This window comes from Carcharodon carcharias, chromosome 5 (assembly GCF_017639515.1).
Source record: "Carcharodon carcharias isolate sCarCar2 chromosome 5, sCarCar2.pri, whole genome shotgun sequence".
NCBI classification, from domain to species: Eukaryota; Metazoa; Chordata; class Chondrichthyes; order Lamniformes; family Lamnidae; genus Carcharodon; species Carcharodon carcharias.
Window position 1 is genome coordinate 29113190 of NC_054471.1, and position 17475 is coordinate 29130664.

The 17475-nt window shown below is 44.6% G+C and overlaps 1 protein-coding gene across 1 annotated transcript in view; it reads left to right on the forward strand.

Moving 5' to 3' along the window:
• Nucleotides 1-17475, forward strand: part of xdh (xanthine dehydrogenase) — a 94822-nt gene that overhangs the window by 8658 nt on the left and 68689 nt on the right. The window contains exons 7-9 of the mRNA XM_041187331.1: nt 5000-5080; nt 9078-9219; nt 12003-12095. Of these exons, the coding sequence (XP_041043265.1) occupies nt 5000-5080; nt 9078-9219; nt 12003-12095 (316 nt within the window). The remainder of the gene's footprint in view (nt 1-4999; nt 5081-9077; nt 9220-12002; nt 12096-17475) is intronic.

Genomic DNA, 17475 nt, shown 5'->3' on the forward strand with positions numbered 1-17475 from the left:
GTGGTGTATCTGCAATAAGATAGATGAACCCACAGCACTAATACTGATAAATGTATCTCAACACATTATAGATATATGGTTACAAGGTGATCAAGGTTGGGAAATAATTATTCCAGGTTACACAACATTTTGAAAAGGCAGGCTGAATGGAAAAGGAGTGGTATCCCTAATAATAAAGGATGGAATGAGGACATTCATGAGAAAGGATCTTAGCTCAGGAAATCAGCAAGCAGAATCAGTATGAGTGGAGATTTCAGTCAGCAAGGGTCAGAAAATGCTAGTGGGAGTTGTATTTAGGCCCGTTAGCCACAGTTATACCAATGGACAGAGTATCAGTCAAGAAATTATTGGAGTTTGTAACAAAGGCAATGTAATAGTTGTGGGGGACTTTAACCTTCATATATACTGGAACAATGAAAATGGCAAAGGTAGCCTGGACGATGAGTTTGTAGGATGCTTTTGTATCAGTTTCCTGGACCAGTATGTTGTGGAACTAACTAGGGATAAAGCTATTTTAGGTCTACTATTTTGTAATGAGGCAGGGTTAATCTCAAAGTAAAAGATCTCCTGAGGAATAATGATCATAATACAAATGAACTCCACATTAAGTTTGAAAACGTCATACTCCAGTCACAAACAAGGATCTTAAATGTAAATAAAGCCAAAGAATAGTATTGAGTCTGAGGATCAGGAGTGCTTTAGAAACCAGAAAAGGGCCATGAAAAATCTGATAAAAACAGAAAAATGGAATATGAGAGTAAACTAGCCAAGGATATCAAAACAGATTGTAAGAGCTTTTGTAAGTATAGATAAAGGATGAGAGTAGCTAAAGTAAAAGTTGGTCCCTTAGAAGCAAAGATAGGGGAAATTATCATTGGAAATGAGGAAATGGTAGAAATATTGAGCAAATATTTTGTGTCTGCCTTCATACTAGAAGACACAAGTTACATATCAGAAATAAAGGTAACCTAGAGGCTAAGAAGTGTGAAGAAATTAAGGCAATTAATATCAACATGCAAAAGCACTGGTGGAACTCAAGGGACTAAAATCCAGCAAGACCTCCATCCTAGTTCCTAAAAGAGATGGCTGCAGAGATTATGGATGCACTGGCTGATTTCTAAAGATTCCCTAGATTCTGGAATGGTTCCAGCAGATTGGAAGTTAGCAAATGTTTTCAAGAAAGGAGAGAGAAAGAAAACGCTGTTAGCTTGACTAACATCAGTCATTCAGAACGTGCTGTAATCTATTATTAAGGAAGTCTTAACAATAGACTTTAAAGGGCATTGTATGATTAGAACAAATCAACATGGATTTATAAAACAGAAATCCTGTTTGACAAGTTTTTTAAGAATGTAACTAGTAGGGTAGGTAAAGAGGAACCAGTAGACGTTTCCAAAAGGCATTCATTAAGGTGCCACATAAAAGGTTAATACACAACAGAATGGCTCATGGATTTGGGGGTAATAAATCAGCATGAATAGAGGATTAGTTAATGGACAGAAAGCAGAGAGTAGGGGTAAATGGGACATTATCAAGTTGGCAGGCTGTGACTCGTGGAGGGCTGCAAGGATCAGTGCTGGGGCCTCAGCTATTTATAATCTATATTAATGAATTTGACAAAGAGTCAGAATGTAATGTATCTAAGTTAGGTGATGATACTAAGCTAGGTGGGAATGCAAGCTGTGCGAAAGACACAAAGAGATTATAGACAGGTTAAGTGAGTAGGTAACAAGATGAAGCATAATGTGGGGAAGTATGAAGTTATTCACTTTGGCTATAAGAATAAAAAAGCAGAATATTTTAAAAATGTATGAAACTTGCAAACATTGATATTTAGAGACGCTTGGATGCACTTGCACAAGGAACACAGAAATATGGCCTGCAGGTACAGCTTGGGATTGGGGTACAAAAATGAAGAGGATTTTCTACAATTGTAATGGGCTTTGCAGAGACTTACATCGGAGGCAGTACAGGGCAGGTTCGCTAGATTGGTCCCTGGGATGAGAGGGTTGTCTTACGATGAAAGGTTGAGTAAATTGGGTTTTCATTCTCTGGAGTTGAGAAGAATGAGAAAAAGTCTCATTGAAACAGCCAAGGTTATAAAGGGGCTTGGTAGGGTGGATACTGAGAGGTTGCTCCCGCTGGCTGGGGAATCTAGATCAAGAGGGCACAGTCTCAGGATAAAGGGCCAGTCATTTAGGACCGAGGTGAGGAAAAGTTAAAAGCGTTGTGAAACTTTGGAATTCTCTAACCCACAGGGTTGTGGATATGTCCCCTGTGAATACATTTAAGGCTGGATTGACAGAGTTTTAGGTTCTCAGGGAATTGAGAGACATGGGGAGTGGGCAAGAAAGTGAAGTCGAAGCTGAAGATCAGCTTCAAATCATATTGAATGGTGGGGTAGGCTTGAGGGGCTGTATGGTCTTCCCCTGACCCTACCTCTTATGTTAACCTGGTTAAACTGAATGAGTTACCACTTTTCAACTAACATGCCAAGGAGAGGAATCTCAGACCGACCAACTCTGCTTTCATCTAGTATAATCGGGTAAATCTAGGGCCTTGAGAAGAGGTTCAACATCATCAGGGATTCTCCCACATGCCTGCTTGTGGAAGGGCTGTGGAATCCCCATATTGACCTGGTAACTAACCTCTGTTTATGCCAGATTTATGCTGTAACTTGGACGCATGGTCAATTTTTTTCCCCTTTCAGCCATCAAGCTGCTGCGGTTGGAGTGGGAGCAAAAATAATTGCTGCAAGGGACAGACTGGAACGAGTCAAGCAAGTGTTAATCCCTCTGATAATCCCAACGCCGGTTTACTAGTGCTAATTCTGTCCATGTGTTGATTTACATCTGCTTTCGCTTGTGTGCATTTCTTTCATGTGTGTATTTGTGTGTATGTGCTGCATGTCTGTGTGTATATACAATGGTAGGCTAGTAGTTACAGTGGGTGGAGTTTGCTGTTAGTCGATCGGATCTTGCCCATTAGCTGGAAGCCTGTCAGGCACTCAACTGGCCAGCAATGGGACTTCCTCAGCATTTAGGACCCAGAGCAATGGAATTCCCACCCCCCTCCCCTAGGGGTGTTGGTCAGTCAGAGGCCGCAAGCGCCCCCATTACACATCAGCGCCACCGGCTGAGGTGGTAGTTGCCGGTAATGCATCATTTAGATACCTAGGGACCCAGCCACAGTGGGCGTCAACACCCCACTCCCCCACCACCTTTCCCAATACCGTGTCCCTGGATCAGACAATGAGTGCCTTTGAGTGTGTGATCCCACCCCACCCCGAAACTGCCCCACAAGAACCAGCAAGCAAACATGACAGTTTTTCTTTTTCAGGCATCCCACATGGCAGTTCACCTAGTTGAATACCAGCAGCAGCAGGGTGAGGCCCTTATGTAGGCATTAATTGCCCACTTTAGAGTCTCAATTAGTGCCCGGGTAAGAAGGCAGTCCATGAGCATTCCTGTTCCAAGCTTAATCAGGTGGGCACGGCAGGGTGGCGGAGTCCCCACCCCACCTCTCCCATCTGATTAAAAGCCCCCTGCCTCTAAACTCAGTGCCAGATGATGCATTAATTTCCACGCTCTGTGCGTGTGCATGTGTGCTAGTGCATATGTGTGTGTGTGTGTGTTGTGTGCGTGTGCATGTGTGTGTGTGTTGTGTGTTGTGTCTGTATATGCATGTGTGAGTATGTGAGTGTATGTTGTCTGTGTGTGTTGTGTGCGTACATGTGTGTGTTGTGTGTGTGTGTGTGTGTGTGTGCGCGCGAGTGTGTGTACAAGGAAAGGAATACAGTAAACTAGTTGTCATAGGACTGCACTAACAGCCTCAATATCCTGAGTTGAAATTCCACCATGGCAGGTTGTGAAACTAAGTTTGAGCTATCCAATTAGTCCCGCTCCCCTGCTCTCCCTCTTCACTGCTCCAAGTATTTATCCAATTCCCTTTTGAAAGTTATTAATGAATCTGCTTCCACCACTCTTTCAGGCACTGTGTCCCAGGTCATAGCTGTTTGAAAAAGTTTTAGAACAGATTTCAAATGCCCAACCAGCCACATGGAATTGAACTCACGTGCTCTGGATTAGGAGGTCTTGTGGTGCAGTGGTTAGCCTCCCTACCTCTGCGTCTGAAGCTCCAGGTCAAGTCCCACCCAGGTCTTGATGGCCATGGAAGGGTGTGTTCAGAAAGTGACCAAATAGGTTGAGTGTTGACTTGGAACTCCTTCCAGCACACACCAATAGATGGCAGGAAGAATGAGCGAGATTCCTGGTCAGCCATGTGGTGGAAAGAAATTGGAGCCTTGACCATCACCATTCAGAGCAACATGTAAAAGTGTCTGTGGTCAGAGCAACTCTGTATCATTGAGTGAACTGTAACCCACCACCACCATTTAGTAACTATGTCACCATACTCATATTTACCAGTGACTTTTGGCTGTGTATTAAAGTAGGGTTGATCTAGCAGGTTTGAGAGTGGACGATAAATAATCCACTTCGCTGAGCAAATTAAAATCTGGATTGGTCCTTAAAGGGGCGCTGTTCCCACATTGAGCGCTTTATTAAATGCCTGGTCACACTTTCAGTTTGTTTATTCAGTAGCCATGATGACATCATGCAACTGCTCACAATGTTACCTTCTGGTCACCACTGATGACTTTAAAGGTTCATCACCTCAAACACAATGAATTATTTGGTCAAGCCCCTTCACCTTTTAACCCACGTGACGTGAAGATGCAAGCTATGTTGGGAATGCATCACCTTCTCACTTGCAAGTCATGCCATTGCAATGATGTTGGTCCACAGCTCTGCTGACCCTTCTCCAACCAACAACAACCCCTAACAAAAAAACGTGTTGTCAAACTCTTCTGTCATGAAGAGCTGTCCACTTAAGTAGGTGAAGGATTATTTACAGGTAAAAGTTGCTCATGGGGTGGCATCAAGTTCACTGGTCAAAATGCAACCTGGAAGTAATGAATAAAAACTTGCTTTTACTACAGCTATCACCCAGACTCTTTGAACCTTCAGAGTTTAAGCCTCTGGACCCCACACAGGAGCCGATCTTTCCCCCAGAACTCCTGGTAGGTACAGGTGAATGCAACATTTCTTCTAAAGTAGAACATATCCCTATTGCTGAAACACATCATCTCAGATTAACCCATACCCCTGGTACTTGCTGACCAACGTCGGTTCCCAGTCCAGGAAAAGCTTGATCTTAAATATCCCATCCTTGTTTCCAAATTACTCCATGGTCTTGCCCTTCCCTACCTCTGTAACGTCCTCCAACGCCACAACCCTTTGAAATTTCGGAACCATTTCTAACTTTGGCCTGTGATGCGTCCACCATTGCCGGACATACCTTCAACCCTCTCGGCCCCAAACTTGGCAATTCACTCCCAAAACCTCCCTGCCACTCCCTTCTCCTTTAAGATGCTCCTTAAAACCTAACGCTTTGACAAAGTCTTCCATCACCTTTCCTAAGAGCACCTTATGAGGCGCGGGGACAAATATTTCATGATAATTACGCACATTGTGAAGCGCCCTGGGAAATTTTTCTATATCGAAGAAGCAATATCAGTGCAACCTGGGGCAGAATTTTACACTGATTGGGCGGGCACACGCCCGACCCGATCGAATGCCAAATCGCGCGAGATGACGTCAGGCGGACATCCCACCTTCATCCCTCGCTCGCGCGATATTTCAGTCGGTGGGCGCGCACAAAAACCGGACGCCCGCCGACAATCAAGAGGCCAATTAAGGGTATTGAAGGTGCAATTGTCTCCAAATTGTCATGGTACGTCCAACCTTACACTTGGCGGACGGGCCAATCGGCCAGGCGGACTTTGCATTTTTCATGAAACCTCATCCAAGGGTGGAATGATGTTTCTGTTATTAAATGGAAGAAAAAATTAAAATCTGTGGAGAACATTTTTCATCCTGTATACGTTCAGGTGACTGATTGTGAGGCTTGGACATTTTTTTTTCTGATTTTAAAACCGTTATTTAGTGCCTTTCGGGTCTTCAGCTCCCTGAGGCAGCTCTCTGTCGGCCCCAGCCCGCGCCCAGGCTGACGTCAGCACCCACCCTCCTCCCACCCCCCACCCCAGCAACGCTGAGCTTCTCAGCGCGCGCTTCACCCTGGCTGACCATTAATTGGCCAGCCAGCGTGAAATCACGGTCTGGGGCCGATCGCGGTTAGGCCTCAGCTGGGCTGCAGGTTTTAGGATGGATTGGTCATGGGGGCGGAGCATAAAATGAGCAAATGTGAGCAGGATTTTCTGGCACAGAGAGAGTCCCAGGGCTGGGACATTGTGTAGGCCTCAAGCCTGCGCGTGTGGACAGCAGGACTGCGGTGACAATCTTCCCAGCAGCGGCCAATTGAGAGGCCGTTGTTCAGCTCGCCATCCAATTAGGGACAGCGGGCTGAACCTCCACACTCAAGGCCCACTCGGAGGGCTGTCAGCTCTGCAGCTTCGGCAGCAGCACCAAGAGAGGTAGCCGCTGCTGATGTGGCAGCCACTTTGAGGGACCCTCACAGGGGAGATTGTGGTATAAAGGGTTAATGATCAGCGGGCCCGGGAACAGTCGGGAAACAGACCACTGACTGCAATCGGCACCCAACCGCGATTTCACGATGGCTGACCAATTAATGGGCACTGGCGAGCGCTGAGAGAAAGCTTCCCCCCGAAGGCAGAGGGCTGCCTCAGGGAGCTTCAGACCCAAAGACCATGAAATAAAGTTTAGAAAATCAGGAAAAAAATTTCCAAGCATCACAATCAGGCACCTGAACACATAGATGATGAAAATGCTGCCCGTAGATTTTTATTTTTTATTTTATTTAATAACGGAAACCTCACCCCGCCCTTGGATAAGGTTTAATGAAGAATGCAGAGTTCACCTGGCCGATTCGCCCGTCCGCCAACTGCAGGGTTGGACAGACCACAAAAAATTGGAGTCAAATGCGCCGTTAAATGGCTTAATTGCTCCCTTAATTGTCGGCGGGCGCGCTTCCAGCTTTTGCATGCATCTGCCCACCGAAATACCACTCAAGCACTGGATGACGTAAGGGCACTCGCCCGACATCTTCTCGCACGATTTTACACCCGATCAGGTTGGGAGGGTGCCCGCCTGCAGGACCTAAATTTCTGCCCCATGATTTCCCTCACATAAAACTACGTTGACTCTGTCTGATTGTCTTAAACTTTTCTAAGTGCCCTGCTAAAACATCCTTAGTGGTAATTTCTAACATTTTCCCTATGACAGATGTTAGGCTAACTGGCCTGTAGTTTCCTGCTTTCTGTCTCCCTCCCTTTTTGAATGACGGAGTTACATTTGCTATTTTCCAAACTAAGGGAATGTTTCCCAAATCCAGGGAATTTTGGAAAATTAAAACCAACTCATCAACTATTTCACGAGCCGCTTCTTTCAAGACCCTAGGATGAAGCTCATCAGAAACCAGAGATTGGTCAGCCTGCAAGCCCAACAATTTACTCAGTACCACTTCCCTGCTGATTGTAATTTTCCTAAGTTCCTCCCTCCCTTCCAATTCCTGACTTAGAGCTGTTTCTGGGATGTTACTTGCATCCTCTATAGTGAAAACTGATGCAAAATACCTGTTCAATTCATCTGCCATCTCCTTACTTTCCATTGTTAATTCAATCTTTAAAAGATTGACTTTCTATAGGACCAATGCTCACTTTGTTAACTCTTTTCTTATCTAAATATCTATAGAAACTCTTACTATCTGTCTTTATATTTCCAGCTTGTTTTATCTCGTGCTCTAATTTTCCCCTCCTTATTAATTTTTTTGCCTTTCTTTGCTCTTTTTTATATTCTGACCAACTTGGAAGTTTTCTTTCTCTTTGGAATGTATCTATTCTGGGTATTCTGAAATACCCCATTTGAAAGTCTGCCACTGCATCTCTATGGACCTATTCCTTAATCTTATTTGGCCAGTTCACTACAGCTAGCTCTGCTTTCATGCCCTCATAATTGCCCTTATTTAAATTTAAAATACTCGCCCTGGATCTACTCTTCCCTCCCTCAAGCTGAATGTAAAATTCAATCATATTATGATCGCCGCTTTCACTATGAGGTTCTCAATTAATCCCATCTCATTACACAGTAGTAGAGCCTGCTCTCTGGTTGGCCTCTGAATGTGCTGTTCTAAGAAACGATCCCAAAAACATTCTATAAACTCCTCGTCTACCTTTGCCCATCTGATTTTTCCAGTCTATCTGAAGATTAAAATCCCCCATGATTATCGTTGTACTTTCCGACAAGCTCCCATTATCTCTTCTTTTATACCTTGCCCTACCATGTAGTTACAATTAAGGGACCTATACACCACTCCCACAAGTTACTTTTTGCCTTTATTGTTTCGCATCTCAACCCAAACCGCTTCTACATTCTGGTTTCCTGAACTTAGGTCATCCCTCTCTAATGCGCTAATACAGTCATTAATTAACAGAGCCATTTCTCCACCTTTTCCTAGCTTCCTATCCTTCCTGAATGCCATATACCCTTCAACATTCAGGTCCCAATCTATGTCATTCTGCAGCCATGTCTCTGTAATGCCAATCAGATCGTACTTATTTATTTCTATTTTCACTATCAGTTCATCTGTTTTTTTCCCCAGGACCAATGTCTGGGGTAAGCACAAATCTTGTGCAGGCTGTGTGATGAGGTGGGAGGGGGGCATACCTGGTCTCTCACCCTACTTTCCCCTTGCTACACCCCAAAGGTACCAAAGCAAAGGGCACCCCCCAAAAAAGACTAGTCACTCGGATTTGCCTCGACACCTCTGAAGACCCAAGGTTCTAGGACATTCCTAAAGAAAGGAGGAAGAATTTCCTCCCTGTTGGGGTCAATGTTTGGGGTATCTGGGATCTTACTGTGCACAATTGTGGCCTTTCTGGCCAGCAGTGCTAAAACCTTTCTACCATCATTCGCCAATTCTAGTGCACAGACACCTGGGTCGAAATGACCAGGAACATTGGGCACACTCAAGTTGCGAATTCCCAGAGAAGAACATTAATCATTACTAAATAGCTCAGCTTTTCCCCATTTGTTTTACAGTTACTTCATGAGTCACAGCAGCAGACACTGTTCTTTAAAGGGGAGCATGTCACCTGGATTCAGCCAACAACTCTGAAAGAACTGTTGACCTTAAAGAGCAAGTACCCTGAGGCCAAGCTTGTGGTTGGCAACACTGAAGTGGGTAAGATGCAAACTGCAGACTGGCCAATATCCCATCCTCTCCTCCCTCCCTCCAACAGTGTAAAGTGACAGGATCTGGCTGTGCAGACAAGTTGAGTGTTTCATGTGCAACATTGTGAAGTGGAGTGAATAGAACTGTTCACTGTGTATTTGTAAGAGCCTGAAGTAGAAACTTTTCCCATTGACAGCTGGATTAAGATTTAGTGTGATTGGCAAAAGAACCAGAGGCAACCATTAGGAAAAACTTTTTTTAAGCAACGCGTGGTTAGGATCTGGAATGCACAGACTGAGGTTGTGGTGGTGGCATATTTAATTGTGGCTTTGAAAAGGGAATTGGATAACTATCTGAACATTGAAAAAAACTGTCGAGCCAGGGAGAAAAGGCAGGGGAGTGGGTGTTATGACCGAGCAGTTGGTAAAGTTGAGTTATTAAAAAAACATCCCTGAGGGAAACTTTAAACAACTGTCATAACCTATAATTTGAAATGTTATGTTTGAGATGCAACTCTAAATTCAAGAATCATACCACCAGTTTTTTCGATGTTTTATATTAAGCTAAATGAAACATTTTTATTAATTTACACAAGTTAAACACATACACAAGGCTACAAATTACTACTATCATAACTTTTAACAAATTCCCAAACTAATCTCCATTAAGGCAAAAGCAACCCATAGACTTGACCAAACACCATGCAAAGCATTTTCACCTTACAAATTCAAAATGAGGTTCTTTTAACTTTGGTTCCTGTGGAGACAGTTGGAGGCTGACAGCTGCCGTGTGATCTCACATTGCCTCTGCTCTGCACACACAAAACAGTTGTCTTGTTATACCTAGCACAGCCCATTGAATGTAACTTCTCATTGTATCTCCAGCCACTTTGAACTCCACCTCTTCTAACAATAAAACCCTTTTCATAGTGCCAATTTTATTAGTAATATATATTTATATTGCTTGGTTTCTGCTAGCTAGGTGCCAGAATTCACCCTATTTCTTGAATGTTCGATTCAAAAGAATGCAAATGCACTCTATATCTCTTACATATCTAAACTAGTACATGTCAAAGCACTCCGACTAGCTGGCTTTAATCCAGTTAAAACACACCCACAGACTAAATCTCTATTTTAAAAGAAAATGTTTTCGAATAATATTATATACATTAATAGCTGCATGACAGTGGGACTAACTGAGTTTCTCTTACTGAGGGCTGGCACAGACATGACAGGCCAAATGGCCTCTTCCTGTGCTGTAACTATTCTATGATTCTATGATATGGGCCATTGTCAACTTTTTTTTCAGTCATCCTCAAGTTCTGGGCACCCCTGACAACAGTTGATATATACTGTCCATCTCTAGCCGGCCTGTTTGCCCCAATCAAGTCACTACTGGACCACTTCATTGAGCAGTTAAGAGTCAACTCCGGTCGTTTAGGACTGGAATAACATATAAGCCAGACCGAAGTACGGGCAACAGATTTCCTTCCCTAAAGGAAATTGGCGAACCAGCTGGGTTTTTTCAACAATTCGATAGCTTCATGGTCGCTTTTACTGATCTAGTGTGGTAGGTGATAATTCTAGCCCTTGGGGCTATCTGAGGCCTGGCGTACTTCTTTAATGTTTACTTTCAACTTAAAGTTAAGGTAGCCAAATCCTAAAGACCGTGAATGGGCCTGAAGGTCGGGTCTATATCTCTCCCCAAAGGGAAAGAACACACAATGAAGATTACCATCCTACAGCTAGAATTTTTAGCAAGTTTGAGCTAGATTGTGTTGTCTCAAATACTGTAAAGGTCTGGCAGTCTCTCCTGAGTAATACATCTCTTCACCAAAAGGTGCATAGAGATAAGGTTCATGAGTAAGCAAAATGGAAGGCTGTGGGAGACAATATAAACTATATAGAGGTTTAGGGAAGGATCAGAAGTGCAAGCTCCAGCTGGTGAGACTGTTAATTACAACATTAACAGTTCTTAGGAAAAGGTAAAGAAAACAATCTTATTTCTATCAGAGGATCCAACTTTTAATTCCAAATATTGTTACAGTAGAATGTTCTTAAAAATAGGTAAGCAGTTTCTCCCGTGTGGATTCCAAGTATGATTGGTTTACCCTAATTCCAAGTGTGTGGAATGCTGAAAGCACTCCAAGTTGGTCAATTAGTCGCAATTCAGTCAACTGTGGTTTCAGGCTATCAGGAGATAACCACTGTTTCAAGGGTTACTCTGCGGTAAGTACCTGTCACTTCAGGAAGTATGGTTTTCATACAGTAGTACGGGAGGAAATGAAGGACATGTGAGGGGGAATTGGGACAGGTGTCAGGAGGAGAAGGAGAGCAGGGAGGTGGTTGGTAGGAAGGAGGATAGGGGGTGGTGCATGGAAGGGAGATGGGGTGTGAGTTTTGAGGAAATTTGAGAGGTGGGTGAGGAGGGGGGAAGTGCCTTTCTGAGATGACAGTTGATGTGTATTGAGGGAGCTTCCCTCTACATGAGTGAATTCACAATCTGGCCTTCCTGGATCCCAGACCTGAGGCTTACTCCTGGTCTCTGCTATACTGGGCTTGGAATGGTGGACAATAGCTTAAGTGTTTGTGCACAAATATTTCCTCAAGACTTTTCCAACTTTTCAACAGTAACCTTGGACTGAAAATACACCCCCCCCCCCCACCCCACTCAATTCCCCCAGCACCCAACCTACTCCATAAACAAATAGTGAAGATCTGAGAGTAGCACTGGTGGCATGGCTGGGGACACAATCGTGGGGTAAATATTTACCATCTCTCTGGTCTGTGCAGGTATCGAAATGAAGATGAAGAACATGTTGTATCCAGTTATCTTGGCTCCAGCTCATATTCCACAGCTCAATATGAGCCAGCGCACTGAGACTGGTAGGTGAAGTGAAACTGTAAGTCGTCAATGATTTTATTTATGAGGTTGGCGAGGAGAGTGGGAGTGGTGGAGTTTGAGGAGTCCGCACTGCTGTTTTGGAGGTCAGCCACTATCACTATTGCCTTCAAAAGTTTGTCCTGCTTTTCCTTCTCAGTGGGGAAGCTTTCCCGTCTCAGTGTAACAATTTATTTAACATTTGTTCTCGGGATGTGTGCATCACTGCCAAGGCAGACAAATATTGGCCATCCCTAGTTGCCTGGTGAACTGCCTTCTTTTTCTCATTCATTCATGGGATGCCTGAATATTGTCTGAGTCTTGTTGCATTTGGACATGGACTGCTTCAGTATCTGAGGAGTTGCAAATGGTGCCCAACATTATGCAATCATCAATGAACATTCCCACTTCTGACCTTATGATGGAAGGAAGGACATTGATGAAGCAGCTGAAGATGGTTGGGCCTAGGACACTACCCTGAGGAACTCCTGCAGTGATGTTCTGAGACATACGAACATAGAAAATAAGAGCAGGAGTAGGAAATTTGGCCCTTCGAGCAGGCCCCACCATTCACTTTGATCATGGCTGATCCTTTACCTCAACGCCATACTCCCGCTCTCTCCCCATACCCCTTGATGTCTTTAGAGTCCAGAAATCTATCTGTTTCCTTGGTAGAGAATTCGAAAGGTTGATTACCCTCTGAGTGAAGAGGTTTCTCCTCATCTCAGTCCTAAATGGTCTCCCCGGAATCCTGAGACTGTGACCCCTTGTTCTAGATCCCCCCAGCCAGAGGAAACATCATCCCTGCATCCAGTCTGTCCAGCCCAGTCAGAATTTTATATATTTCAATGAGATCTCCTATCATTCTTCTAAAGTTCAGTGAATACAGGCTGATCTCTCCTCGTACGACAATCCTGCCATCCCAGGAATCAGTCTGGTGATCCTTTGCTACACTCCCTCTATGGCAAGTATATCCTTTCTTAGGTAAGGAGACCAAAACTGCACACAAGTGTGGTCTTACCAAGACCCTGTGCAGCTCCAGTAAGATATCCTTGCTCCTGTACTTAAGTCCTCTCGCAAACATATAATTTGCTTTCTTAACTGCTTGCTGCACCTGCATCCTAGCTTTCAGTGATTGGTGTACAAGGACACCTAGGTCTCTTTATACATCAACATTCCCAATCTATCACCATTTAAATAATACTCTGCCGTTCTGTTTTTCCTACCAAAGTAGATGACTACACACTTATCCACGTTATACTGCACTTAACTAACAACACCACCCCACCTCCTTTTCCTTTTTGCTTATCCTTCCTAAATAGCGAATGCCCTTGGATGTTCAGTTCCCAGTCTTGGTCACCCTGCAGCCATGCATCTGTAATCGCAATCATATCATACCCGTTTACATCTAATTCATCTACCTTATTGTGAATGCTCCATGCATTCAGATACAGTGCCTCCAGACTTGTCTTTTTAACATTTTTACACATCATTTTTTGTACTGCGGCGCTATTTGCTCTTAGCCCTTGTTTCCTCTGCCTTCCACATTTGCCTTCTACTTTTCTGTCTTTCATTGCTATCTTTGTTTCCCTCTCTTGAGTCTCCCTGCTCAGGTTCCTATCCCTATGCCAATCTAGTTTAAACCCTCCCCATAGTATTAGCAAATACCCCTGTGAGGATATTGGCTGCAGTCCTGCTGGGGTGCAACCCGTTCAGCTTGTACAAGCTTCACCTTCCCCAGTATTGGTCTCAATACATCAAAAATCTAAATTCCATTCCTCCCACACCATCTCTCCAGCCACACATTCATCCTGCCTAATCAATTCCTGATCTCACTAGCACATGGCACTGGGAGTAATCCTGAGATTACTACCTTTGAGGTCCTGCTTTTTAATTTATTTCCTTACTCCCTATATTCTGATTTCAGGCTCTCATCCCTCTTTTTGCCTATGTCATTTGCACCGATACAGACCACAACTTCTGGCTGTTCATGCACCCCCTTCAGAGAGTCCTGCAGCCACTCAGTGACATCCTTGACCCTAGCACCAGGGAGGCAACATACCATTCTTGTGTCATGTCTGCGGCTGCAGGAACACCTATCTGTTCCCCTTACAATAGAATCTTCTATCTTGCTCTCCCACTCTTTTTTCTCCCTGCACTGTGCAGCTGAGTCACTCGTGGTGCCATCGACTTGGCTCTTGCTGCATTTGCCTGAGAAACAATCCTCCCCAGCAGTATCCAAAACAGAAAGTCTGTTAGAGGGAGATGGGCCCAGGGGCTCCTGCACTACCTGCCTAGTGCTTTTACTCTGCCTGGCCGTCACCAATTCCCTTTCTGCCAATGCACTCTTTACCTGTCGTGTGACCACCTCACAGTATGTGTTATCCACAAAGTTCTTATCCTCGCGGATACTCCACAATGACTCCAGCTCCAGCTCCAGCTCCAAAATATGGATTTCAAGTAGCTGCAGCTGGAGGCACTTCCTGCACACATGATCACCCTGGATTCCCACACTACATAGGAGGAGCATTCCACTTAGCTGAGCTGCCCTGACATGACTTACCCTTAAATTACTCCCTTTACTTATACTTGCTCTAGTTTAGAGAACATTAAGGACAGAAGAAATACTCAGCAGGTCCTACTTTCCAAAGCCGTCGCTATTCTTACTAAGGAAAGGTAGAAAATGAAGGGATCCCTCCTTCCCTCTTCAGTGAATTCCCTCTCTCACCAACACAGCACTCCAGTGCAGACTGAAGTAGCACTATAGATGGCTTGCTTTTATGCTGCCTGAATCTACCTTCTGAAAACCCATTTAAACCAGTTAACTAATTAACTGTCTGCAGCTGCAAGCAGAGCCCGTTTAACCCCTGTTTTAAAACTGGACTCAAACTCACCGTCTCCCAACCCAAAGAGAAACTTTTAGTTAGTTGGTAAATTAAAGAAAGATTAGACTTTATATAGAAATTAACCCTTACAAGTCCCTCTCCAACCAAAGCACTCTAAAGCAGCCCAAAGCAGCATTCCAGTGCAAACTGCAATGATTGACCTCCAACAACCACAGCCACCTTCCTTTGTGCTAGGTATGTCTCAACCATTGGAGAGCTTTCCCCCAATTCCTATTTCCTCCAGATTTGCTGGGGCTCCTTGATGCCACACTCGGTCAAATGCTGCCTTGATGTCAAGGACAGTCGCTCTCACCTCACCTTTTTTTTATTAATTCATGAGAAGTGGGCTTCGCTGGCTCAGCCAGCATTTATTGCCCATGACTAGTTGCCCTGAAGGAGCTGGTGGTGAGCTGCCTTCTTGAACTGTTGCAGTCTATGTGGTGTAGGTACACCAACAGTGCTGTTAGGAAAGGAATTCCAGGATTTTGACCAGTGACAGTGAAGGAACGGTGATATATTTCCAAGTCAGGGTGGTGAGTGACTTGGAAGAGAACTTCCAGGTGGGAGTGTCCCCATCTATCTGCTTTCCTAGTCCTTCTGGATGGTAGCAGTTGTGGGTTTGGAAGGTGCTGTCTAAGAGGCCTTGGTGAATTTCTGCAGTGCATCTTGTAGATAGTACACACTGCTGCTACTGTGTGTTGGTGGTGGAGGGAGTGAATGTTTGTGAATTTGGTGCCAATTAAGCGGGCTGCTTTGTCCTGGACAGCTTCAAGCTTCTTGAGTGTTGTCAGAGCTGCACTCATCCAAGCAAGTGGAGAGTATTCCATCACACTCCTGACTTGTGCCTTGTAGAAGGTGGACAGGCTTTGGGGAGTCAGGAGGTGAGTTACTCGTCACACTATTCCTAGCCTCTGACCTGCTCTTGTAGCCACAGTATTTATATGGCTAGTCCAGTTCAGTTTCTGGTCAATGGTAATCCCCCCAACATGTTGATAGTGGAGGATTCAGCAATGGTAATGCCACTGAACATCAAGGAGCAATGGTTAGATTCTCCCTTGTTGGAGATGATCATTGCTTGACACTTGTGTGGCATGAATGTTGCTTGCCACTCGTCAGCCCAAGCCTGGATATTGTCCAGGTCTTCCTGCATTTGGACAAGGACTTCAGTATCTGAGGAGTCACAAATGGTGCTGACATTGTGCAATCATCTGCGAATATCCTCATTCCCGACCTTATGGTGGAAGGAAGGTCATTGATGAAGCAGCTGAAGATGGTTGGGTTGAGGACACTACCTTGGGGAACTCCTGCAGTGATGTCCTGTAGCTGAGATGACTGACCTCCAACAACCTCAACCATCTTCCTTTGTGCTAGGTATGACTCCAACTAATGGAGAGTTTTCCCTCTGATTCCCATTGACTTCAGTTTTGCTAGTGCTCCTTGATGCCACACTCGGTCAAATGCAGCCTTGATGTCAGGGGCTGTCACTCTCACCTCACCTCTGGAGTTCAGCTCTTTTGTCCATATTTGAACCAAGGCTGTTATGAGGTCAGGAGCTGAATGGTCCTGGCAGAACCCAAACTGGGCACCAGTGGGCAGGTTATTGCTAAGCAAGTGCCACTTGATAGCACTGTTGATGATCCCTTCCATTACTTTATTGATGATGGAGAATAAACTGAAGGGGTGGTAATTGGCTGAATTGGATTTGTCCTGCTTTTTGTGTACAGAACATACTTGGGCAGCTTTCCACATAGCCGGGTAGATGTCAGTTTTGTAGATGTACTGGAACAGCTTGGCTAGGGGCACAGTAAGTTCTGGAGCACAAGTCTTCAGCACTATTACTGGAGTATTGTCAGGGCCCATAGCCTTTACACTATCCAGTGCCTTCAGGCGTTTCTTGAAATCACGTGGAGTGAATCTAATTGGATGAAAACTGGCATCTGTGATACTGTGGACCTTCGGGGGAGGCCAAGATGAAACATCCACTCGACACTTCTGGCTGAAGATTGTAACAAATGCTTCAGCCTTATCTTTTGCATTGATGTGCTGGGCTCCTCCATCATTGAGGATGGGAATATTTGTGGAGGCTCCTCCTCCAGTGAGTTGTTTATTTGTCCACCACTATTCACGACTGGATGTGGCAGGATTGCAGAGCTTAGATTTGATCCGCTGGTTGTGAGATTGCTTAGCTCTGTCTATCACTTGCTGCTTAAGCTGCTTGGCATGCAACTAGTCTGTGTTATAGCTTCACCAGGCTGACACTTTATTTTTAGGTATGCCTGGTGCTGCTCCTGGCATGCCCTCCTGCACATTGAATGAGGGTTGATCCCCTGGCTTGAGAGTAATGGTAGAGTGGGGGATATGCCAGACCATGAGGTTACAGATTGTACTCGAGTACAATTCTGCTGCTGCTTATGCAGTGCCTCATGGATGCCCCGTCTGATCAAAATCAATCCCTTTTAACATGGGTAGTGCCACGCAACACGATGGAGGGTATCCTCAG